Source organism: Staurois parvus, unplaced genomic scaffold (genome assembly GCF_062004578.1).
Source record: "Staurois parvus isolate SC_StPar_1 unplaced genomic scaffold, SC_StPar_1.0 ptg001112l, whole genome shotgun sequence".
NCBI lineage: Eukaryota > Metazoa > Chordata > Amphibia > Anura > Ranidae > Staurois > Staurois parvus.
This window is the reverse complement of record NW_028318908.1, coordinates 302,220-327,500: the sequence shown is the minus strand read 5'-3', so window position 1 is coordinate 327,500 and position 25,281 is coordinate 302,220. Positions and strand designations below refer to the sequence as shown.

The following is a 25,281-nucleotide window of genomic DNA, read 5'->3' as shown; positions in this document are numbered from 1 at the left end:
TATGTGGCATTGATGTGGACTGGTAGGCACTGATGGGCACTGACCCTGTTCAGCACTGATGGACACTGACAGGTGGCACTTCTGGTGAAACACTGATCATCAGTGTACAATGCCCCCGATTACCGGCTCTCCTCTTCTCACGAGCTCTCAGCGTGACAGCTCTAGATGAGAGAAATGCCGATAACCGGCATTTCCCTGTTTACATGTGATCAGCTGTGATTGGACACAGCTGATCACATGATTGAGCCGACGTCTTCTGCTCTTTCCATGGATCGGTGATCTGCTGTGTCAGAGGGACACAGGGAACCGCCAATCGTCGCGCTCCCGGAGCCAAGCATGCGCGGTGAGAATGGGAGGACGTCATATGATGTCCTAACAGAACGAGAGAACCACCTTGCGCCCGTCATTGGACTATATGGCGGGCGGGAGGTGGTTACAAAGAACAGTGGGCTATATTTGTATCTGAATATTTTCTAGAGGCCAAAAATGTTTCATGTTATGGGTAATTTTATGTTACTTGTTACCCTAACTGTAAAACTTGAGAAGACAAGTGAGAGTGGAAAAAAAAAGTATGATACATACAGTAATTGAATTTAGGTGCCCAATATTCCTGTGCAAATCACATGCGATGTCTATGCGGTGCGATTGGAGCTATACATTTTGTATGGCTCAAATCGCACCACACCCACACCAAAAACGTGCAGGACCCTTTTTTAGGGCCACACTAGAATGGGATCGCATGGTTATCCTGCACATCGCACTGCATTTTGCAAACCAATTTTGGGGTGTTGTTAACATACACACTTGCATCGGTTTGCATAAACGGGGTGCGATTCTGATGCGGTGCGGAATTTGCAGCATTTTCAGTGTCAGTGTGAACCAGGGCTTACAGTATAAGGTGGGGAGATCTTCTAATCCAGACCCTCCATATTATACAAGACATGCAAAAAGCTCTTGCTGCTATACATAAAACACACGGAGATCATGATCCAAGGAACATCATCACTCAACGTAAAGAGAGCAAAGATCAAGGTATCAATACTCTTCTTTTTAAAGGTTAGTCATGGCTGGTTGGTGCAAGAGGATCAGAAGTTCTTTTGAAAATTTTCCCAGCCAAGTTCACCTGGTGTTCAGGCAAGTTAATGGGTTTTCATCAGTTTTGGATGGACAAAAGAAGGGGCTAACAGGTTTTGAAAACCACCTCAGGAGGGTCATACATGGAAGTTCCAAGAAGCTTTCCAACTCAGTTTATGCCTGCAAAGATTCCAACATGAAAAAAAAAAAAAAATAAAGAAAAATTCTCTATTTCTATGTAAAAAGTTTTACTTAAACAAAAAACGGGCAGGAACTGCAGAACCATAAAATGAGTGTTTTTCAGGAGTGTACCCACCTCTCTCTTTAGTACAGACAGGAGGCTAGAGGACAGTCAGACTTAAAAGTTACTCAAAGAGTCCATCCAAAAAGCATTTTTAAAAGTCATACAACCAACGGACTGGCTTCTTTTAGAACATTTAAAAAGACACCGATTTCCATATTCTGATTCATCAAAAATTTCAAACGTTTATACGCTTCTCAATTGTCCAGCTTAATTTCGAATCTATATTTGCCTTCCTTTAAGGCTAACCACACCTCCCAGTTTTTACAAAAGTCCTCCTAGGGGTAGTGGCTTTTTGTGAGGGAATGGCTTTCACATTCATCTCGATGGCATTCTGCTGTTAAGCCAATATTTTACTCACTCACGGGAAGCTAGTCTGGCTAGTCGGTCAACTGTAGAAGAGTTCTGCTGGTTAGCAAATGTGGGAAAGAATCGTCCACTCAGGACCTTATACACTTAGGAGATTGGAAAAATTCCTTTCAGAATTTCATTCGCTTCCCTTGGAGAAATTCCTGGTAATTTCAGGAAGAAAAAAAATGCACGTGGCTTAACTGCTACTTCCTTCACTGTGTCTCAGTGTCTACAGATAGTGGCGACAATGGTTTCCATGACACTGATGATCAAATGGGCTCAATGGACATCTCACCCCATTTAAAAGGGTTTCCTAGACCAGGGGTCTCCAAACTTTCTAAGCAAAGGGTCACTTTGCTAACCTTCAGACTTAAGAGGAGCTGGAATGTGAACAGTGGGAGTAGAAAATGCCCTGTCATCAGTGGGCATAAACAATGCCCCATCATCGGTTTTAATAGAAGGAATAGTGCACCATTGTTGGTATGAAAGGGATTAGTGCCACATGATGCTCTCAGTGGGAGGAATAGTGCCCCATCAATGGTGTCAGTTGGTGGAATAGAGTCCCAAGGGCCAGATAAAGGCAAGCCAAGGACCACATCTAGCCCCTGGGTGGCAGTTTGGAGACCATGGTCCTAGACGAATGGTGGCCAGAAGACCAAGGATGCAGAATACTTATTTTTTCAATGAAAAAGCCTTTGGTCGTGGATGAGAGAGAAGAATATGCTAAGCTGCCATTCCTTCTTACCCATCTAATGGACTAACTGCAGTGGATGGCAGCAAAAGGGCCTGGAGAGTCCCATGCCTGTGTGAGTCAATAACTTGGGTATGGTCCTTCATCTCAAAGAAGTGTCCAATATCCTACACCTAAGGGTAGACAACAGGTCCATCAAGCATTTCTGTAACAAATTGGTACTTTTGAAATTGGACAACACCTCAGCAATGGCATATATCAAGAGGCGCTCAGAGCCAGAGGGTAGGGATGCACAATAAGGTTGTAGGCCCAGGCCAAACTCCTCCTCCAGCAAGGCAAGATGCAGTCCAGGCCCGAGACCAAGCCGATTGTCTCTTAAGATCCTCCATAAACAATGAATGGTACTTGACACTGAAAATGTTCATGAAAATTACACCATGGGCCTTCCTTCCAGAGGTGTATATGTTTGTGTCCCCAGTATATGCCAAGCTAGCAATGTTTTTCTTGAGGTTTCGATACTTGCATGCGCTGGGAATAGAGGGCAAGACGATGGACTGGCCAATTCCAGTTGTTATATACATTTACTCCCATTTTTCTGTTATTCAAATTCCAGAAACCTTCTTTGTTTACAGTTCTGTTAATGCCAATATTGGGTTTCACGTTTAAAGTAACCACTTTCAAAGGAAACAAGAAATGGAGTTTCCTACATTTTTTGTCAGCAGAAAATCAGGAAAGTTGGTTGCATGTTGTCTGCGCTCTTTATCCTTCTATAGAGGTAGCTAATATCTGATCTTCACGGCACATGCCACTCGAGGTGTTTTAGCCTCCTGGGCAGTAGCAGAACTTGCCTCACCTATTACTAAGTGCTCTGTTTCAAATGCTGCTTTATGCATTGACATACCTCTTTAGACCCAGTGGGGTTTATTTACTAAAGCTGGAGAGTCCAAAATCAGACTCCCTTCTGCATAGAAACCAATCAGCTTCTAACCTCAGCTTGTTCAATGAAGCTTTGGCAATGAAACCTGGAAGCTGATTGGTTTCTATGCAGAAGGGAGTCTGATTTTGGACTCTCCAGCTTTAGTAAATAAACCCCAGTTTGTCTGGACAATATGGTCACCTGCTGACTTGGCACCATCCACAGAGAACTTAACTCATTAATAATTAGACTCCAGCTCCACAACATCGCCAAAATCCACACGTTCCTAACCCCAGAAACCACTAAACAGCTCATCCACTCCCTCATCATATCACGACTCGACTACTGCAACTCCCTCCTCACTGGCCTGCCTCGCCGCTGGCTATCCCCGCTTCAGTCGATCCTGCATACGGCTGCCAGACTCATTCACCTTTCCAACCGCTCCATCTCCGCCACCCCCCTCTGCCAATCCCCCCACTGGCTTCCAATTGCGCAACGGATCAAATTCAAAATCCTAACACTGACGTACAAAGCTGTCCACCATACTGCCCCGAACTACATCACCGACCTAATATCCAAGTACCGCCCAGCACGCACACTCCGCTCCTCACAAGACCTCCTCCTCTCTAGTTCCCTGGTCTCCTCCTCCCATGCCCGCCTCCAGGACTTCTCCAGGGTGTTACCCATCCTCTGGAACTCCCTGCCCCAACCCATCAGATTATCACCTACTCTCCTCTCCTTTAGGCGCACCCTGAAAACCCATCTCTTCAGGGAAGCCTACCCCACCCCCTGCTAACCTGCCGACCTCCTCCCCTCTTCCTACCACTCCATCCCCCACAGCTATCTCCTCCTGTGCCACCATCCCCTCCCTCCTAGATTGTAAGCTCGAAAGAGCAGGGCCCTCGATCCCCTCATGTTTTGCATTGTATTGGTATTGTTCTGTCACATGTTCTGTCCCCCTTTGTAATGTACAGCGCTGAGCGAACTATTGGCGCTTTATAAATACTGTATAATAATAAGGCACATAAGTTCAAACACAAATTTTACTTCAGCTAATTGCAGTACAGAGGAGGTTTTTCCAGTCTTTTGAAGTGTAAGAAGACAAGGACTTTCCTAAGCCCTGTGTCTGTGAATAACTAGGGGTCCATGCACACTGGCTTAAAAAATGCTGCTTCTACATGAGCTTTGCATCTTGCCTGTAGAAGCAGCTCCATGTTATCTCATGAATCCTTGCACATTAAGACATTTAGAGGCAGATTTCAAGCTCAGTGTTTAGAGGCAGAAGAAAAAACCCCTTTGTTTTGCAATTTGAGAATTTGAGAGAGCAGTTTTCTGGCAAAAAAACCCACCTAATAGCTTGTAAAACCAGCCCCCCGCCCCCCCCAAAAGTGTTTTTTTCTGCCAAGGGAACTGCCATTTTTTAAGCCAGTGTGCATGGACCCCAATACTGACTGAGGGAGCATGTGGGGAGGGTCTAGGATCTAAACCAGCTAGTGGTAAATAGATGGGCAAAACACAGAAAGATGCCAACAATTGCATTAGTAAACAAGTTGCATTGGCCCTAAACCATCACTAGATGTCAGCATACTACAGAAATCTGATAACTTAATGTAATACAACAAAGAAAAGTACAAAGTCAAAAGTGGGGCAGAACAGTATATTTCGGGCATGGGGTAATTTCATGTTGGTATGTTGACATGAGACTGTCAAAAAAAAAATCTGAAAATTGACTTTAATACTTACCATAATTTTCATTTCCTGACATGCCCGATGAGAGCACAGCATTGCCTCCCAGTCACAGTAGGCTAGTTATGTAGCACAGTGGCTGTGAAGGGTTACAAATGTATTAATTCAGATTCCTGTGAGGGAAAAGTGCGAGGAGGCCAGCCATTAGCATGCTGCCATAAAGCTCATCAGGAAAGGAAGAGAAAGGAAAGTTATTGAAGTAAATTTTATAACTTTTGTGGTATTAAACCCAAAACCAAAAGTTTATCATATTGTAGATTACCAATCATTAAATGGCTGCATTTGTTTCTTTTTTAGGCTCTTCATTTTCACCTGGCAATCTGGCCAGTAACATACTACCTGTAATATAATGCCCCCACTGTGGATACAGGTGCACAGGGGGGCACCTTTGGACAACAGCACTGTAGATCTGGGTGTGTGTGTGTGTCTTTAGACGTACTAGCAGATTTAGACACACTAACAAATCTAAGCTGAACTTCAGCACACTTTATAAGCAGTTACAACACACTTTTTTTTTCCCTTTTGGGATAAAGGTTATACGTAAATAAAAGCAGATCATTGTAAGCACACGTCAGTGGTAAATGGTTTGTCTCATCCATCTGATCCAATGCCGATTTTCACATTGATGAGTTTTTGCGCTAAATACACACACAAAAAAAAAAATAAAATAATGAAAACCCTTTAAATCCTATGGGACTCTTCACACCACTGCCCTGCGGGTGTGTTTTTTTTTTCCTGAAAAGTCCTGCATATTGCATCTTTCAAAAACAAACCAAAAACATAGCCTCCCCCCCCCCCATTGAAATTAATGAAAAATGCTGCAAAAAAACTGTGTGTTTGTGTTTTTGATGCTTTTTTGAGTCACACTCAAATGCACTGGAAACACATTAAAAATACGGCAAAAAATATGCGTTTTTGCCACAGAGAAGTGTGAAAGCAGCCTAACTGCTACATCTACAGGACAGCTTGTTCCTTTGAAAAAACAAACAAACATATATACTGGATGGTTTACCGGGTTAAAAAAAAAAAAAAAAAAAAAACCCCTAAAAAAAAAAAAAAAAGGAAAAAAAAGTGCAGCCATCGCATCTAAGAATTTGTAAGCTACAATACAATATTGCTGTTAGATTTAATACGGATTTGCAAGTTGCAGGTTTCAGTCAAACAGAGCCTCAAAGCAAGCAGTATCTGCTATACTGTCTCTTTTGCAAACCCATAGTGCCCTGGAATGTATTTGCTGCATTTAAAAGTGTAACTATTTAAAAACTAAAAAAATAAGTTTTTTCTTCTTCAGACTGCAGAGGGTTTAGAACACCTAGATGAGTTTTTTTAGCTGTAAAACCGCTCTACCACTGAAAAACACGGCAAAACGTGGTAAATTGCGGTAAAATCGCAGCAAACCAGCATTTTTGGACTTTTTTTTGACCAAAAAAAAAAAAAACCCCTCTAAAAAAAAAAAAAACCGCAAGTGAGAAAAATGCGCCAAAACGATAATAAAAAAAACGCTAAAAAAACTCATGTTTTTAACATGACTTTACACAGCTAACGTTACCAGCGTTATTGAAATGCCCTGTGTGCATGGAGCCTAAGAGAGAAATCCGCCAATGGGGACACTAGCTCTGGTGACATTCCGGGATTCTTTCACATTGGAGGAATTTCTTCTCACTTTCTGTTTTGGCTATGGGACACAGATGGCAAAGAAGGAAAAAAAAAACAAAAAAAAAAAAAAAACACTGACAGGACTTCTATCCCTCCCTGACTATCCAGAATAAAAAAAAAAAAAAAAAAAAAAAAAAAAATTTTTCCTTTAGTTACACTTTTAGGCTTCATTCACAGGGCCATGAAAATACACATATACAAGTGTTTAATTACATACAGTTGTGTTCAAAATAATAGCAGTGTGTTGAAAAAAGTGAATAAAGCTGAAAATCCTTCTAATAGCTTTTATTTCCATCCACACAAATGCATTGGGAACACGACACATTCTATTCCAAATCAAAACATGAAGAAAAATACATCAAATTTGTGTTCATCTAAAAAAATGGAAGAAAAGTGAATATTAAGACGGTTCAAAAAAAGCGCAGTGTTTGTATTCTTTTTTACAAACTCAAACATTCACTATATAAACTGAAAAATGTTTGAAGATTTTGCTTTCCTTTGAATGACTTCATGAATATTTGGTTGTAGTCGCACTGTTTCTGAGAACTGCTGTACATCTGTGTTGCATGGAGTCCCCCAACTTCTGGCCCCTGTGATCAGGTATTCCAGCCCAGGATGATTGGACTACATTCCACAGTTCTTCTCTATTTCTTGGTTTTGCCTCAGAAACTGCATTTTTGATGTCACCCCACAAGTTTTCTATTGGATTAAGATCCGGGGATTGGGCTGACCACTCCATAACGTCAATCTTGTTGGTCTGGAACCAAGATGTTGCACGTTTACTGGTGTGTTTGGGGTCGTTGTCTTGTTGGAACACCCATTTCAAGGGCATTTCCTCTTCAGCATAAGGCAGCATGACCTCTTCAAGTATTCTGATGTATTCAAACTGATCCATGATCCCTGGTATGCGATAAATAGGCCCAACACCGTAGTATGAGAAACATCCCCATAGCATGATGCTTGCACCACCATCCTTCACTATCTTCACAGTGTACTGTGGCTTGAATTCAGTGTTTGGGGGTCATCTGACAAACTGTCTCCGCCCACTAGACCCAAAAAGAACAATCTTACTTTCATCAGTCCACAAAATATTGCGCCATTTCTCTTTAGACCAGTCAATGTGCTCTTTGGCAAATTGTAACCTCTTCAGCGCGTCTTTTTTCCAACAGTGGGACTTTGCGGGGGCTTCTTGCAGATAGCTTGGCTTCACATAGGCGTCTTCTAATTGTAACAGTCCTCACAGGGAACGTCACACCTTCTTTCATCTTCCTGGAGCTGATTGTTGGCTGAGTCCGTGCCATTTTGGCTATTCTTCTATCCATTCCAATGGTAGTTTTTCGCTTTCTTCCACGTCTTTCAGGTTTTGGTTGCCATTTTAAAGCATTTGTGATCATTTTAGCTGAGCAGCCGATCATTTTCTGCACTTCTTTATATGTTTTCCCCTCTCCAATCAACTTTTTAAAAGGTACGCTGTTCTTCTGAACAATGTCTGGAACGACCCATTTTCCTCAGAATTTCAGAGAGAAATGCACTGTAACCAGCATGTACAACATTTGCTGCCTTCCTTCCTTAAATAAGTGCAATAATTGCCACCTGTTTTTCAAAGAATGAATGACCTCACTAATAGAACTCCACACTGCTATTATTTTGAACACGCCCCTTTCAATTAGTGATTCAATGACACAGAATCAGCAGCATGCATGTCATGACTGTTGGGTCTGTTGGATTTCTATTACTCTACTACACCTGCTAGTAAATTATTTGCCATGTAGAAATATCATTTCTACCAAAAACAGTGATTGATCCGGTTAGTGATGTCTGACTGCTATTATTTTGAACACAACTGTACATTGTTTTCAATAGAGCCATGCACAGAAGTGCGTAAACATGAGCTGCGTTCTGATCTGTGACACAGATTCCAAAGATTTGCATCTAAGAATATGTAATTTACAAACTTGCGCATATAAACATATGTATATGCATTTGTATGCGCATAAAAGAAGTCTAAACAACAGGAGAAAAGAAATCAAAAGACAAGCTGCATATTCCTCCTTACGAGTATAAACGCATCAATACACAAGTATTTTACGGATGATTATTCAGGAACTTTTCTCTTAGAAAACACATGTATAATGAAATCAGTAACATTTTTACAGCCATCTGAATGAAGCCCGTATGTTTATTTGTAAGATTAAAAAAAAAAAAAAAATAGTGTATACATGACAAAGCTATAAAATGACAAATCAAACATCCAGTACCTACAACCTACAAATAGGTAGTGAGCCGATAACCAGCTGCTTCTTCTATACTGGCCATCTGCTTATTACCATCTATAATAAACAGGCCAAACCCAGCTAAACCCATGATAATCACAATCCCCGATCTGCTACTACATTACCTTCAGTGTACCGCTCTCCTTACAGCAAGGATCATGCTGCATGTTATAATCCAGTTCATATAGACTGGGACCCCCTCCAACCACTGCACAGTTCTATGTACAGGTCACACATGGTGTATACATAGAGAAGAGAAACACAGGAAAAAGGAAAGCCTCATATGTGCCATAGCAGAAAAGAATTCACATGTATGTCCCACATGGCATGTACAGGGAGACACACAGCACAAAAGAATGTCAAACGTGTGTCACATCTGGTGCGTAAGAAACATAGAAGACAATGCCACATGTATATCGCACATGGCATGTACATAGAAAAGAGACGCACAGCAGAAGAGAATGGCACACGCGTGTCACACATGGCATGTACACACAGCACAGACACGCGGCAGGAATAGCAATTGCGCCCCGAACGAGTCTGCTGACAGGCGTACAATCGGTAACACGCTTTATAGACTTGATGTTTATTTGTGCTGTAAATCCTGTTCTCCACAGTCCCATCCAGTGCAGAATAATGAAAAGTTCGGGAAATTTACAATGTGTCGGAGAGCTGAGAGAGCAGACAAAATTAAAGAACTGCTGAGATATAAATCATACAGGACAGGTCCTCTTCTCTGGGCAGATGAAGAGTGGAGGTCACATACACTCATGAGAGGGAAATTGGCAATTATTGGGATGGGGGGGGGGGGGGGAATGGTAGGTCCTCTTTTTTTAGTCAGTGTAGAACAGGATAGGCTCACACACATGAAAAGGTACTTTGTTATTAACAGAAGATGACACGTCCTCCGCCCCTCTCTGGCATTACTGGGGGTAAGAGATGACAGGTCCTCTTCTCTAAATACTGGATGGAAGAAAGAGGGGCACTATAAGTCATGTAATGCCAAAGGGGATGCGTAGTCCAAGAAGATCACAGACAGTTCAATGTGCAGGGAGTAGATAAAATATCCATGAGGGAAACTTTTGAATCTATGCATGGTCACACAGAAATATGCGAGCTTACTTGCCTATCATAAGTGTACCTACCTGGATCGCCCCTACCAACCTACCTATTGGTGTACCCAAATGGCACATATCTACATATCTGTGTACCAGTCAGTTCAAATACCCATGTATCCTCCTGTGTACCAGATGGCTGGCCCACCTACCTACCTACCTACCTTTCTGTGTACCAGACAGCATACCTACCTACCCCTTTACACAGACGGCACACCTACCTATCTTTCTGTGTATTAGATAGCACACCTACTGTATCTATGTTTTGCATGTACCAGACAGACACCTACCAATCCATCAGTGTACCCAGACTGCATTCCTTATCTGTGTAACAAATGACACATCTACCTATCTGCGTAATAGTGCACCTACCTACCTATCCATGTAATAAATAGCACAGCTACCCATCTACCTGTGCACCAGGCAGTACACCGAACGGCGTACCCAGACTGCACACTCATCTACCTGTGTATCACACCGCACTATGCATGTACCAGATGTTACATCTACCTACCCTATCCAGGTACCAGAAAGCACACCTACCAATCTGTCATAGAATACAAACCTACTCACAACTTACTGTGTTCAAGTAGCAGCAGCACACATACCTACCTAACAGGGTACCATATGGTGCACCTACCAATCTATCTATATACATAAATAGTGCACCAACCTACCTATCCATGTACCAAGCATTGTACCTACTTACCTGTGTGCCTGAATATAAACCTAGCTACCAACCAAACTATGTGCCAGAATGAACACCTACCTGTGTACCAGAATGTAACCCTTAGTATACCAGACTGCACACTTACCTGTTTACTCAAAAGGCACAGCTACCTACCTGTGTACCAGACGGAACACTTGCCTACTTGTGTACCCTGACTGCACACGTGCCTACCAGTACACTGTCCTACCTAGCCCTGCACCTACTTACGTGTGTATAGAGTACCTACCTACCCACCCATGTATCTGGAATGTCATAAACCTACCACTGTGGCATGAGATACTTGCATAGTATTTACAGTATGGGAACCAAAGGATGTGACTGAACAATGATGGAGTAGACAAAAGCATAAAGCATTGGTAATGTAGATTCCTTCACATACAGCCCTTTTTTTTACTTCTGATGCCTCATACATGGTGAATACTTTACCCCATAGATGTTTACCCCAATATCTCACACAAGGTGTACATTCTATCCCTCAGCCCATAAGTCTTTACCTTTGATACCCAATACATGGAGAACAATATTTCCCCTTACACTGTGGATGTTTCCCCCAATATCTCACACAAGGTGATCAATATACCCCCCACTCCCTGACTGGTTACCTCAAACATGGTAAAGATTGCACCCTACACCCACTGGGCGTTTACCTCTGATGCCCCACACATGGTGTACGTTCTACCCCTCAGCCCCCTGGGTGTTTACCTCTGATATCCAATACAAGGTGTACATTTATCAGTGGTGCCTCTAGTCGATCGTCTCTCTACACCTTGCTATGCAAAGTTCCCTGGCAGAAGGCCCCATAAAAAGGCTGCACTCATCCATTTATTTTTAGTATCCTGAGAGGATGAAAGCATTTTGGAGACAAGGAAAATGACAAAGGAATTGTACATGAAATCAGAACCTACTCACAGAAAGGTGATCGTTTTATCCCCCAACACGTTCATAAGATAAAATGAAGCACCCTGGCCAGGGTCCCATGAAAAACAAATTATACATTGCTGGTATTATTCACAGCACTGTACAAACACACACATCACTACTAATGTACACTGACCGGCCACTTTATTAGGTCCATCTGTTCAATTGCTTGGTAACGCAAATTGCTAATCAGCCAATCACATGGCAGCAACTCCATGCATTTAGCCATCTACACATGGTGAAGACGACTTGCTGAAGTTCAAATTGAAGATCAGAAAGGGAAAGAAAGGGGATTTACATTACTTTGAATGTGGCATGGTTGTTGATGCCAGACGGCCTGGTCTGAGTATTTCAAAAACTGCTGATCTACTGGAATTTTCAAACACAACCATCTCTAGGGTTTACAGAGAATGGTCTGAAAAAGAGAAAATATCCAGTGAGCGACAGTTGTGTGGCCGAAAATGCCTTGTTGATGTCAGAGGAGAATGGGCAGACTGGTCGCTGCGACACTCAGATGGTACGGTCAGAATTTGGCATAACACAACATGAAAGCATGGATCCATCCTGCCTTGTATCAACGGTTCAGGCTGGTGGTGGTGTCGTAGTGTGGGGGGATATTTTCTTGGAACTAGCAAGGTGTACATAATAAAGTGGCCGGTGAGTGTAGATATCAACAACAGTGGATGCAAGCCATACAACAATATTACAAAATACAATTTCTATTTACAGATATTGCAATGACAGCCGACATAGTGCTGTATGCAGTGAGGACAGAATGGTCCATCGCACTGACACACAAGTATGTTCATGTGGCAACCAGAACAAGAGCTAAATCAAGTTGGTAGCAATTAACCTGCTTTCATTACTGCACACATTGTGGCTTTCCATTCCATTGAAGTATGAGCAATCTAACACGGGCTACTCTGGAATGCATGGGAATGCACTGGCTTTTCTGGACTGCGTGGGGCTGGTCACAACTGGCTATTTTGGGTTGTGTGGGGCACACACTGGCACTGCTAGGCTATGCGGGTCACACACACAAATACACATTTCTGAGCTGCATGAGGTGCAGATAGGCTGTGAGGAGCTCAAGTTGGCTCTTTTGCAAGACTGGTGTCAAATAATTCTTTGATGCACCAATGCCTTTTCATCTAATTTTGGATTGGAGATGTACAAATATTTTCTGAGCCTTTAATGGAGTTATAGCTCTGCAAATTTAAATAAAAGAAAAAAAAATGTTTAATTAGTAATGTCACATTAAGTATTTCATAACTGATAAATTTGGGGAGTGCTGTGACAATGTAGTGCGCTTGCAGTTCACGATGCTTGTTTTAGAGCAATGGGTGTTTGCTGCCCCCTGAGGTCAGCATAAGAACTGCCACCCTGTTGCATCTCTGAGATAAGTGAGAAAAAAATGGAAAGGAAAAGAGAAAAGAGGAAAACAAAAATGGAAACGAAAGAGAGAGAAAAAAAATAAATAAAATGGAAAGGAAAGAGAAAATAAAATGGAAGAGAAAAAAAAAAAAATAAAATGGAAAGGAAAGGAAAGAGAAAATAAAATGGAAAGGAAAGAGAAAATAAAATGGAAAGGAAAGAGAATATAAAATGGAAACGAAAATAAAATGGAAACGAAAGAGAAAAAAAACAAAAAAAAAAAACAAAAAACAAAAAAAAAAAAACACGAAAACAACACAGACAAATTGTTTTAACCACTGAGAAATTGTGAAGTGATAAGCTAGTACCCCTTTAAAAAGGACCATCAGGAATGCCAAAAGAAAAAAAAAAGAAAAAGAAAAAAAAAAAAAGTCTTTCTAATGGAAGCATTGGCTGAAAGGAAAACCCGCACTGCAAAATCTATAATATAGTCAGGCAGTGAAGAGAAATTTCCTTCTGGTGTACTGAAGCTGGACACAGACATTAGAAGAAGGTCCTGGTGGAGGCAAAAGCTCAATCCCCCCTCAGGAAGGAAGGCGGCTCTAGCACTCATTACCACCTTATGCTTGTGTAAGGCCAGAAAGGGCTGTTTGCAGGAAAGGATGCCAGCTCATACATACGGCTCGCAGGGGTGATGGCCACAACGAAAGCAACAATGTAAGTGAAAGTGAAGAGAGGAATATCCTCAATAAGATCAAAAACCAGTTTTTGAAGTGCAGCCAGAACCAGGTTCAAATCCTATGGGACCACAAATGGTTCACAGGAGGATCTACACGAGACACCCTGTACAAAGGTCTTAACGCATAGGAGGCTAGCAGTCTTTGGCTTAAGAAAGCAAGAGCTAAGATTTGCCCCTTAATGGTACTTGGGGCCAAAGGCTTGTGATTGGCTCACTGATTTTCCCAGTAGTCTGCACTAAGATACAAGTCAGATTTTTGGCATGCCGTGCAACAAGAATGTCATTTTTGGCGAGATGCTACCCCAAAAAGGCAAATCATGTCTAAAAGGAATGCAGAACCATTTTTCCCAATGGAACCCTGCAAGTGCAGCCGTTGATTATTATTAGATCACTGCCATTCACTATCACTTTGCACATGGACAAACAGTTTCCTCAGAACAAAAGGTAGGAATCTGCAACAACGTTTGTTAAAATCCCTGTAATGTACGTAGATAGACCAGAAGGGATTTTATTTTTTTTTATTTTTCTAAAAAGTGTATTTACTCTTTAGCCACTTGTCAACTGCCTCACTTAGAAGTACAACGGTAAGGCGGCCTTTCTGCCCTGGATCACATATCTGATGCATGATCTAGCTCTTCCAGGTAGGGGGTGAATGCCCACCGACCCAGCTGTGCTGTGATTAGTTACAGCATAAGCCGATCAGTGGGTCCTGGCCAGTGACTGATGGCCACGAGCTGACGATCGGCAAAACAGATGACAGGACAGAGCTCCGATTGCAAACAGCACACAGCTCTGTCCTGATAATGGGATGTGCCCGTTTTTGTTTTTCTGCAAAGCAGGGAATAAAAACCAGAACATCCCTTACTAAAATCAGCACACAGTAAACACACCAAACATTGTTAGGCACACAGTCTAACCCATTTAATTGCCCTTAGATGTTAGCCCCTTCCCAGCCAGTGTCAATAGTACAGTATCAGTGTATATTATTAGCACTGACCACTGTATTTGAGTCACTGTTGAAGTCACTGTCATTTAGTAAATCTCTGCCAGCACCAGTTAGGCCTAGTTCACACCTATGTGTTTTTTGGTGCTTTTTGTAGAAACGCACTACAGTCCATTTACCATGGTTTCCTATGGGACATGTGCACATCTATGCTTTTTTCAAAAGAAAGCTCTAATTTGTGTGAAAAAAATCATATAAATTTCATTTGGTTACAGTGTTGCATGACTACGCAATTATCAGGTAAATTACCACAGTGCCGGATCGCAACAAATGGCCTGGTCATGAAGGGGGTAAAACCTTCCGGAGGGCAAGTGGTTAAATATGCCTTCCATGCACCATGGTGCAATCTGCGGGAGGTAGACTTCTTAGCTTTTGACACCGTGGGAATTATCAAATCGCTCAAGACCCGGGCTTCAACAGCCATGCCACTAAAGCCAGCGACTGAAGCAGGGTGGAAAACTGGTTCAATGTGATAATAAATATGGTTGATAGAAGAGAGCGCTTTGGTAAATAAAATCATCATTTGTTATGACAAATATTATGACTCCAAAATTTTGAAGGCTATTCTATAATGAAAGGAAACATCAATATAAAACAAAATTACACTAAAAATCAAATTGACTAAAAACCATCAGTATCTATAAAACACAAGGGGGCAGAAACAATCAAGACACAGCGATAATTTGCTTAGTCTGGAGTTGTTTTGCACACAATGGTCAAAAGACATGGAGCACAGCATTCCAACATGTGGATTATGCTGTAACTAAAAGCAACACTTTTTTTCTTTTAGTTTTGGATAGAGTGTGGAAGGATTTAAAACACCTGTCAGTGTATTTTTTGCTGTCTGTGCCCCTGTTAAGAAGGTTCATCCTTTTTGTCTTGTCTATTAATGAAAATGGAAGAAAACGCCACATTTTGTATTGACACTAGAAAAATAATAGAGGGGAAAGCTTCCAATGGGGGCACTAGTTCTGGTTACACCCCAGGACTCCCTCCCTCCCTCACAGTTTCCTTTCACTTCCTGTTTGGCTATGGGACAGCAAGTGAAGGGAACTCTCCCCAATGGGACACAGATGACAAAAAAACCCCCAAAAAACTAAAGGGCTCGTTCACACTTGGCTGTTTTACCAACGCTTGACAAACGCCCCTATAGCGTTTGGCAAGCGTTGGTCCGGCGTTTGCGGAGAGTTTAGCGGTGGTTGCTAGGCGTTTGCCGAGCGTTAATAATGCCCCACAAACGCCTATAATGCAGTCTGAGTGGTGTTACCGCTCCGCAAACGCGTCGCAACCGCACCGCAAACGCCGGCCGGGCGTTTGTGGAGCGGCACCATAGACAAGAATAGGAGGCTTCAAAGCCTCCTGACTCGACCAGAGGCGTCCGTTTTGCCGCGACGCAACGTGACGCAAACGCTCCCGTTAGAACAGCACCATGTGCTGTAATGTGCAGACTTGGCAGAGGAGTTTGGGAAGCCGTAAAAACGCTTCCCAAACGCCTCTCTGCCGCCTGCACACAAAGCTAGTGTGAACGTAGCCCAACAGGGGTTATAACCCCCTCTCACACTATCCAAAATGGAAACTTTTTTGCCTTTTGTTACACTTTAAAACTGTGCGAAAAAAGATTTAACTATCTCTGCCTGCCATCTTCCCATTTACTGAAACACTCTTGAAGATATGACAGGCACTTACATTCTTCTAGTCCCAACTGATAGGCCAAATTCTGAAGTCCACGAACCTTCTCCATTAGATTAGTGATGGTTAGACTACCCAATTCTGGAGAGAAAAAAAACAAAAAAAAAACAAAACACCTGAGTTATTACCAGATAATTCCTTCCCCAGAAATCCTGCTCAGGATTGTTAACAAGAGTTGGCTCAGCCAGCCTGCAGGAAACACAAGCGAAAGGAGTTTAGGACTTTTGGGAGTGGAGGACCTCAGTTTTTTTTGCAAGAAGACAAAAAACCTGAAGCAGTAAACAAAAACTAAAAGAAACATGCAACAATTAAACTGTCCTGGAAGATTTTAGAAAAGGAGTTAGCGGGTAATAACTCCCCCTGCATCCTTCAGGACTGTTTGCAACAGAAACTAACAAGATCTTACCTAGGAAGGGACCACTGCCTGAAGCACCTTTCTCCTGAATATCTGGTCTTAACTAGGCCTTAGTTGGGACCGTTGAAGATATCCAGAATTATTTTGTTTCTTTTGATGTACTGTAGTATACATCTATGTATATACAACTTCAACTCTCTGCCCCCTTTTTTTCTGAACTCTCAGACAAGCTTATAAATTCAACACTTTGAACAGCTGTAGAGAAAAGAATGATGCAGATAAACAGGTACAGCCTATGTAGAAGTATTTGGTTTATCTCGGTGTATCACCTGAGGCCAGTCACTTCACTGGGTATATGTAAGGGTTTACAACTACTTTAGGTGGGTTTAAAAGATGGTTTTCTTAATCCATTGAGTACTGTAGTAAGATCCCATGATGTCACCATTAGTCAATTTGAGGGTCTACTAATGAGTTTTTAACCAGATTCTTGTCTAGGAGTGCAGAAAAAGTAGCTGATTGCACTTTCAGTGTGCTGCTGGCCGGTTCACTGTCTGCACCACTCTACAAAACGTCTAAAATTGAGGAAATATGACACTTTTGCAAGTTCTCCAAAGCCCACTGGCAAAAGTTTTTTTTTTTCGGCCACAGTTCCAGTCACACAACTTGCCTGTATTGAAGTGTATCTCCCTCTTCACAGCACTTCGGGTCTAACAACAAAGTACACTAAAGTCCTGATGGGCACCCTTCCCTTTCTGCCCCTACCTCTATTGACAAAAGTCCTTACATTGTTTTCATAGAATCCAACACATTCTATAAGTGGGGGAGAGGATTTGGTCATTCATCCGACCGTTGCATTCCCATGTTACATTGTGTGAAAACAATGAAAGGATTTTTGTCAATGGAGGTGGGGACAGAAAGGGGCAGGCGTCCATCAAGACTTTTTCAGTGTTAGATTTGAGAGAATTGATCTATGCAGTGCCAGAGAATCAGCACCATGAAGAGGATTCAATGGCAGTCAGCAGGACGTGGGATACTCTTCACTGCAGGTAAAGTTATAGGATTGAAGCTGTAGTCTAAGAAAAAAAAATTAGCTAAACTTCAGCTTTAAATGGATCTCATTATTTGTTTCTACTCTGTAAGAGGGTGACAACTTTCTATGACAGTTCTTTGCCTTTGAGAATCCTCCATTTAAGATCCATGTGCAGAGTCACACTTCCTGAAGATGTGGATGCAGGTTCTAGTTATGGGTAAGAACGGCCTTCCAGTGGGGTAGAATGAACAGGGGTTCTTCTGCAGTTTTTATTAGTTCGGAAAACCATGCCCTCCTCAGTCACAGAGGGTCTATGAAAATCACCCTGTACCTGTCTGATTTGATTCTACTGATAATGAGAAGAGCTGGAGGAAAGACATAGATGGAAAGGGGTCAGCCATGCATTTAGATCTCTTGGGTTCCCATAAAGATAAAAGTAAGAAAGGCACCACCTTTTTGTTCTTGCATGTGGCAAAAAGGTCCGTCGGGGGGTTCCTAATCTAGATGCCAGCAGCTGAAAGGTCTCCTGATGAAGTTCCCATTCCCCTTTTTTTGAAGGCAGTCCTGCTCAGGGTGTTTACAGTGGAATGGTCCATCTTATGTTGCAGGGATAGACGCTCATATCTGGCCATTAAAGGATGAGAAGGGCTGTTATCAGAACCTCCGACGACTTGATTCCACCCTAGCAATTCAAGTACGAGACAGTTGACATGGAATCAGGACATGCTTTCACAAAACAAGGGACCTGAAGTAGTGGAGCTTTTCTGACAGTCCGGAGCTCCCTGACATTTAGAGTTTGGAGAGAGATATAGAAGGCCATTTCCCCTGTCACAATCTTTCCACCCAGAGGGGCTCCCCAGCCCCAGGTAATGGTGTCTGTTATAACTGTGGCTTGACATACGCAGTGAGCAACTCCACAACACCGAGGAAGAAAACATCCCCAGAAAAGTAGAGGAAAGGCATATGTCCCACTCACTGCTAGAGTCTGGTGCTCTAATCTGTAACCTCATCTTCCATTGCACAGCTCTTAAAGGAGAGCTGGATCTGAAGGGGACAGAATAGCTACCTTGATCCATGCAGCCTCCTCCAGGAAGAAGCAACACCATTTTGTCCAAAAATACCGCTCACAAGGCCGCCTGGGAGGCTTTCAGGATGCCATCCCATGTTTGTGATGTGTGGGCAGTACACTCGTCATATCCAGTGGTGCCTCACCCCGGCACTTCCCTATTGGCTAGGCTATGACAATCAGGTGCGAGAAGATCCTGCACATGTGCATACCACCGTATATGCACTACACAGCTTAAGCTGATGATGGTTACTTCCAGTGGACTCAACCAGAGGAGATGCCCTGTGTATAAAGAAACGAGTAGGCAAAGTTTTGGGGCTCCAACAGCAATGGGAAGCAAAAAGGACCAAACTGAGCCTTTACATAAAAAAAAGCCCAAGATGTCCTACTTCCACCTAGGGAGAACTCTGAAAATGTAGGAGGTATGATCACTTAGGATCCCATGGAGGAAGAAAGGGTGTAACATAAGGGACCCCTCCACCACGAAACCACAAATCACCCAAAAGGTTTCTCGGCTGCCAAGGTGGAGGCTTCTAATCCCTGAAGTAGGGCTCATGGGTATGAAAACAACAAACTGGTGGAAGAAAGAATGTGTTTTAAGGAGGCAGGAAACACAAGAACTGGGATCCAAAACTCTTGTGAACCAATCTGGGAGGATAAAAGAAAAATTCAACAAACTGTCAACAGTGACTTTTACTGCTATAAAGCCAGGACTTCATTCCTCATGCCACTTACTAGCCTGATCAAAATTAGTCTCCCAGCTAACCTAGTCTTGAACCAGGTTCTTCACAGTGCTAAAAAGTTCTGAAATTGGTTTCTACCTCCTCCCACTAAAAACAAAATTCTTTTCTCCACCAACTGCCTGAACTACATTCCTTACCTTGCTAACCAGCCTACAAACTACATCCTTTTTTCACCAGCCTAAAGCTAGGTTCCTCCCTCCGCCAACCAGCCTAAAGCTAGGTTCCTCCCTCCGCCAACCAGCCTAAAGCTAGGTTCCTCCCTCCGCCAACCAGCCTAAAGCTAGGTTCCTCCCTCCGCCAACCAGCCTAAAGCTAGGTTCCTCCCTCCGCCAACCAGCCTAAAGCTAGGTTCCTCCCTCCGCCAACCAGCCTAAAGCTAGGTTCCTCCCTCCGCCAACCAGCCTAAAGCTAGGTTCCTCCCTCCGCCAACCAGCCTAAAGCTAGGTTCCTCCCTCCGCCAACCAGCCTAAAGCTAGGTTCCTCCCTCCGCCAACCAGCCTAAAGCTAGGTTCCTCCCTCCGCCAACCAGCCTAAAGCTAGGTTCCTCCCTCCGCCAACCAGCCTAAAGCTAGGTTCCTCCCTCCGCCAACCAGCCTAAAGCTAGGTTCCTCCCTCCGCCAACCAGCCTAAAGCTAGGTTCCTCCCTCCGCCAACCAGCCTAAAGCTAGGTTCCTCCCTCCGCCAACCAGCCTAAAGCTAGGTTCCTCCCTCTGCCAACCAGCCTAAAGCTAGGTTCCTCCCTCCGCCAACCAGCCTAAAGCTAGGTTTCTCGCTCCACTAACCAGCCTAAAACTAGGTTCTTCCCTCCAGTAAATCAGCCTAAAACTACTGTATGTTCAACACTCCACTAGCCATTCACCCAGAACTACATTCCTGGCACCCCTAGACAGACTGAACTAAGTTCCCAACACCAAAAACTGTCCAGATTCATCCCCATTCACCAAATCTGAATCAATGGAGTTAAAGTTTCTGGGAATTTACCTCTTAGCATTTCAATGTCATCATTTTCCAATTCAGCCATCCACTTGGGCGGAGAGCTTGCAATTGGCTGGGAAGAAAGACACACTAGTTAAACAAAGACAAAGAGGAACACGAAGTATGTATTTAAATGTGAAGTATATCACCACCTATCTCACAACCAGTCATTGTAAGTAAATGGTCAGTAGGAGCACCTTTTCTTCTGAAAAGACTTTTATAAAATGTTCATGTTTTTACCAAGCAGGCACATCATGTACTTACATTGTCTGACTGTGATCATAGGCAAAATCAAAATAGCCAATCAAAATGGAACACAGCGATCACAAGGCACTGAGCCAATCACAACAAATAAATCATATTCACTACATCTCTACAATATATTGAACACTTCCCCAAGTATTGTATTTCTAAAAATACTGCATGTACAGAAAAATACCTGTTAATCTGCCAGAAATCCAGTGAGCTAACTTCTGGTAGCACTGAAATCCTAAGAAGTGTTGCCAGCCCTGCCCAGTTCTCATTTGCAGAACCCCATCCTCAAGTTATAGCAATGAGAAGAGGGTGTCCAATCCTGTAGACCAGTATTTAAGAAAGAGAAGGACTGAAAACCCAAGTTTATATTTCATTGCAGCAGAAGCAGCTAAAAACAGAAGTTAGGATCTCCCTGGATTTCTAGCAGGATCAAGGAACATTGTTTTTCGTGCCTGCAACATTTATAGAGATAAACAAACATAAGGAAAATGTGCATGCAGGTTTTGTTTTACTTTGCTGAGTCATACACTTTAAAAACGGTGCGCGATAATGGTCATTGTTGTTGGAAGTTATGAAGGGCCAGTCTGCACAAATGTGTTTTTTTTTGTCTGCCTGAGGACATCAGCTTTGAAATCGCACAGAGATGACTGCGAACCAACAACAAATCCCAGCTGTCAATTTACCTCCTGTGCGACAATCCTGGATTGATCTGTTACATGGCAGGGACATCTGGTGATAAGCCTAGGACTTCCACTGAAAGGATCATTTAGCACACACGCATAAACCACACTCCAACTCAAGAAAGCTATTTTTTTGGTACAATCTGTTCGCCAACATGGTAGTTGGAAACCCATATCACAGATTAGAACACTTATGGTCACAGGTGTGACCATATCACTTAGGAAAAAGGGACTAATAGTGGCAAAAGCAGTTATACTCCACCTGGTCATCAGTTCGAATCCCAAGCATGACAATACCTGCTTGCAGTTTGCATGCTCTCCTGTACCTGCATGGGTTTCCTCCAGGTACTCTGGTTTCCTCCCACACTCTAAAACACATGCTGGTAGGTTAATTGGCTCCTGTCTAAATTGGCCCTAGTATGTGTATGTATGAATGTGAGTTAGGGACCTTAGATTGTACACCCCTTGAGGGCAGGTACTGATGTGAATGGACAATATATATGTAAAGCACTGCGTGAATAGTTGGCACTATACAAGTACCTGTAATAAATAAATAATAAAAAAAAAATACTTACACTCTTAAAGGAGGCGGCAAATTCTGCAACTCCTGGAACTGGAAGACAGAGAAATCACAAATAATAAACATCATCAGCTTGATGTTAGACCAATATAGTGGGTGAAACATACTGGCCCAAAAGGCTCTGGAGTACTAAATACACCTGTCATTGAGGACTGGACACACTACAGCACCTGCTGTCACATTCAAAATTGACAAGGTTGTGTGGGGCAATCTGTGCATGAGGAAACTACAAGTCCCATCTTCCACCACGGCAGACAGCTTGTAGATCTCAATGAACTTCAAGGGCACTGAAGTGCTCCTTGGTAGTCCATTGACACCCTTCAGCTTTCAAACAAAGTCTGCACAGGGGTACAGGCAAGAGAGCTGGTGGACATGTCTGCAGAAGCCTGACATTGCACCCATGATCTTCTGATCATGGGTACAATGCTATGCAGGTTCCTGGGGAAAATATAAATGCACTTTTTTTTTCCCTGCAAAAATATGTACATTTATCCCCCCTCCCCAAAGGATGAACTTCTCCTTTAAACAGGAGAAGTTCCCAACGAATGTTGGAAAGATAATGTACTTATCCACAAAACAGGTGATAAGGAAGAAGCTGGTAACTACAGGCCAGTAAGTGTAAGGTCTGTAGTAGTAAAATTGATTGAAATCTCTCCTAAAATGAAGGGTAAGGCACCATTTAAAAACAAAACACAAATTGCTGGATTCAAAGCAGCTTGGCTTTACTGAGGGAGAAAAGGAAAGGAGGGACATGACCGACACCTTTAACACCTTCCCGCCCGGCCTATTGCAGATTGACTGCCAGGCGGGACACTCACCGTTGACTGGGCGTCATATGACGTCCTGTCAAAATGAGCCGCTCACGTGGCGTAGCGGCGCAATCTGTCCACGGGACACAGCCGATGACATATCACTACACCGGCCCATTGCCAGTGTCATGTGATCGCTGTGACCAATCAGAGCGGATGACAAGTCAATTGTATACAATGGATGGCTTCCTGTCATGCCATCCATTGTATACAATTATGTTATTAGCTGTGACTGGTCAAAGCAGTCACGTGATACAGACAGGGCCAATCACAGCCCATCTATATCATGTGATCAGATTTGCCCAATCACAGCTAATCATAACAAAAGACTGAATAAATCAGTTTCATTCAGTAACAATGATTGCAAATATCAATGAAATACATTGGTATTAGCAATCATAATGTGTTTAAAAAAAAAAAAAAAAATCCTGATCACTTACCCAGAGTAGTTCAGTGTTACTATGGTAACATTATATTGCTTTGGTCACAGTGTGTTGGAAAAAAAAAATAGTAAAAAATTTAAAAAAAAAAATAAAAAAATAGAACAATTTGAAAAAGAAAAAAAAAATACAAATTAAATTTTTTATTTTTTAATAATTTTCACCAAAGAAATGTAGCAGAATACATTTTGACCTAAATTTATGAAGAAATTTTATTTATTTGCAAAATTTTATAACAGAAACAAAGAAAAGTGTGTTTTTTTTTTTTAATTTCAGGGTTTTTTTTTTTATTTAGTAAAAAATAAAAAAACCTCAGTGGTGATTAAATACCACCAAAAGAAATCTCTATTTCTGTGAAAAAAATGATAAAAATTTGATATGGGTGTAGTGTTACATGACCACGCAATTGTCAAAGTGTGACAACGCTGAAAGCTGAAAATTGGCCTGGGCAGGGAGGGGGTAAAAGTGCCTGGTACTGATGTGGTTAAATACATGAAAGGTGTGAATGAGTACAGGAAGGAAATATTTTCGATATGACGCTTAAGCCCAGTACACACAGGCCGAATATCAGCAGAAATCAGCTGTTACAGTAGAAACTGGATGACTTTTGTGTTAGTACAGCGAGCGGTCAGGTTTTCAGCCCGCTGGGTTGAATGAAAAGAAACTTCCCATGTGTACCAGGCTTCAGATGAAACTAAGATCACAGAACACAGGGACATGATCTCAAACTAGTGGGACGAAAGTGCAAAAAATTACTTTAAGGCTCTGCTAAACTAGCTAAAATTCAAGCTTCGGGTGACCCTGCCGGCACTCGTTCAATTGAATTTTGTTGAAGGAGTAGGCTATAAAGTTTGTAACCAATAAATAATATTTTGAAATGCCAAAATATATATGCAGCGCTCTGTAAATCATAAAAAAGAAAAAAATTCATAAACAAAAAGTCCATCAATAAAAGGTTATAAAGTGTATGGCTGAACAGCGACTTCATCCAATCAGATGCAGGTACTGCCCAGGTATTCAGCAGTTGTTGGAGCCGATTAGAATAGCTGTCAGCAGAAATGATTCTATCTATGCTTGTTTCTTCTGCGGGCTGACCGAGAAAATCTACACATGTATGCTCAGCTCTAGAAAGTAATATTTTATTGGAGGAATAGATGATGCTTGGATCAGACTTTCAGCTGAGGTAAGCAGTCAGGAGCCATACGCCATGACGTCACACCTCCGGAGCCTCACAAAGGTCCGGCGGCCATCTTAGCGAGTGGCTGGTCAGTTCACTACTTTTAAACTGTGTTTTTTGCTCTATTTCCACGTGGATGATGTACAATTTTTATACTCAAATCTGATATAAATTACTTCCTATGAGCACCTAATTTTTTTGGCTCTAAATTAAGCTAAAAACGATTTCCAGGACTACAGCCGGAGAACAGTTGCAGAGCAGTCTCAGATCCAGAGGAGGGAGTCTTTTCCTATGCTGTGTGTCTGGTCCATTTAATGGGGGCTTCCTGCAGATCCTTGGTCATTATATGATTCAACACATTGCACTTTTACTATGCGCATCTGGTGAGTGCGCATTTTTATCAAATTCCCTGCATGGATTGAAATTCACATGGAATATTTTGATACCACCTGTGCAACAGGATCTGTATGCGGCACATTTCTCTGACCGGTGTTTGTCAGACCCTCACCATTATATGAACAATTTGTTTTTTAACCTTCACAGTCGCACTTGTTTATTTACGCTCATTGTAGCGCTTCATTCACTCCGACGTTAT

At 42.4% G+C, this 25,281-nt stretch overlaps 1 protein-coding gene across 1 annotated transcript in view; it reads right to left on the bottom strand.

Moving 5' to 3' along the window:
• The window catches only part of LIN52 (lin-52 DREAM MuvB core complex component), a 58,647-nt gene that overhangs the window by 24,329 nt on the left and 9,037 nt on the right, over nt 1-25,281 (bottom strand). Inside the window, exons 3-5 of the mRNA XM_089658925.1 lie at nt 22,256-22,293; nt 20,752-20,818; nt 16,574-16,657 (exon numbers count right to left, since the gene is read on the bottom strand). Coding sequence (XP_089515051.1) covers nt 16,574-16,657; nt 20,752-20,818; nt 22,256-22,293 — 189 coding nt within the window. The remainder of the gene's footprint in view (nt 1-16,573; nt 16,658-20,751; nt 20,819-22,255; nt 22,294-25,281) is intronic.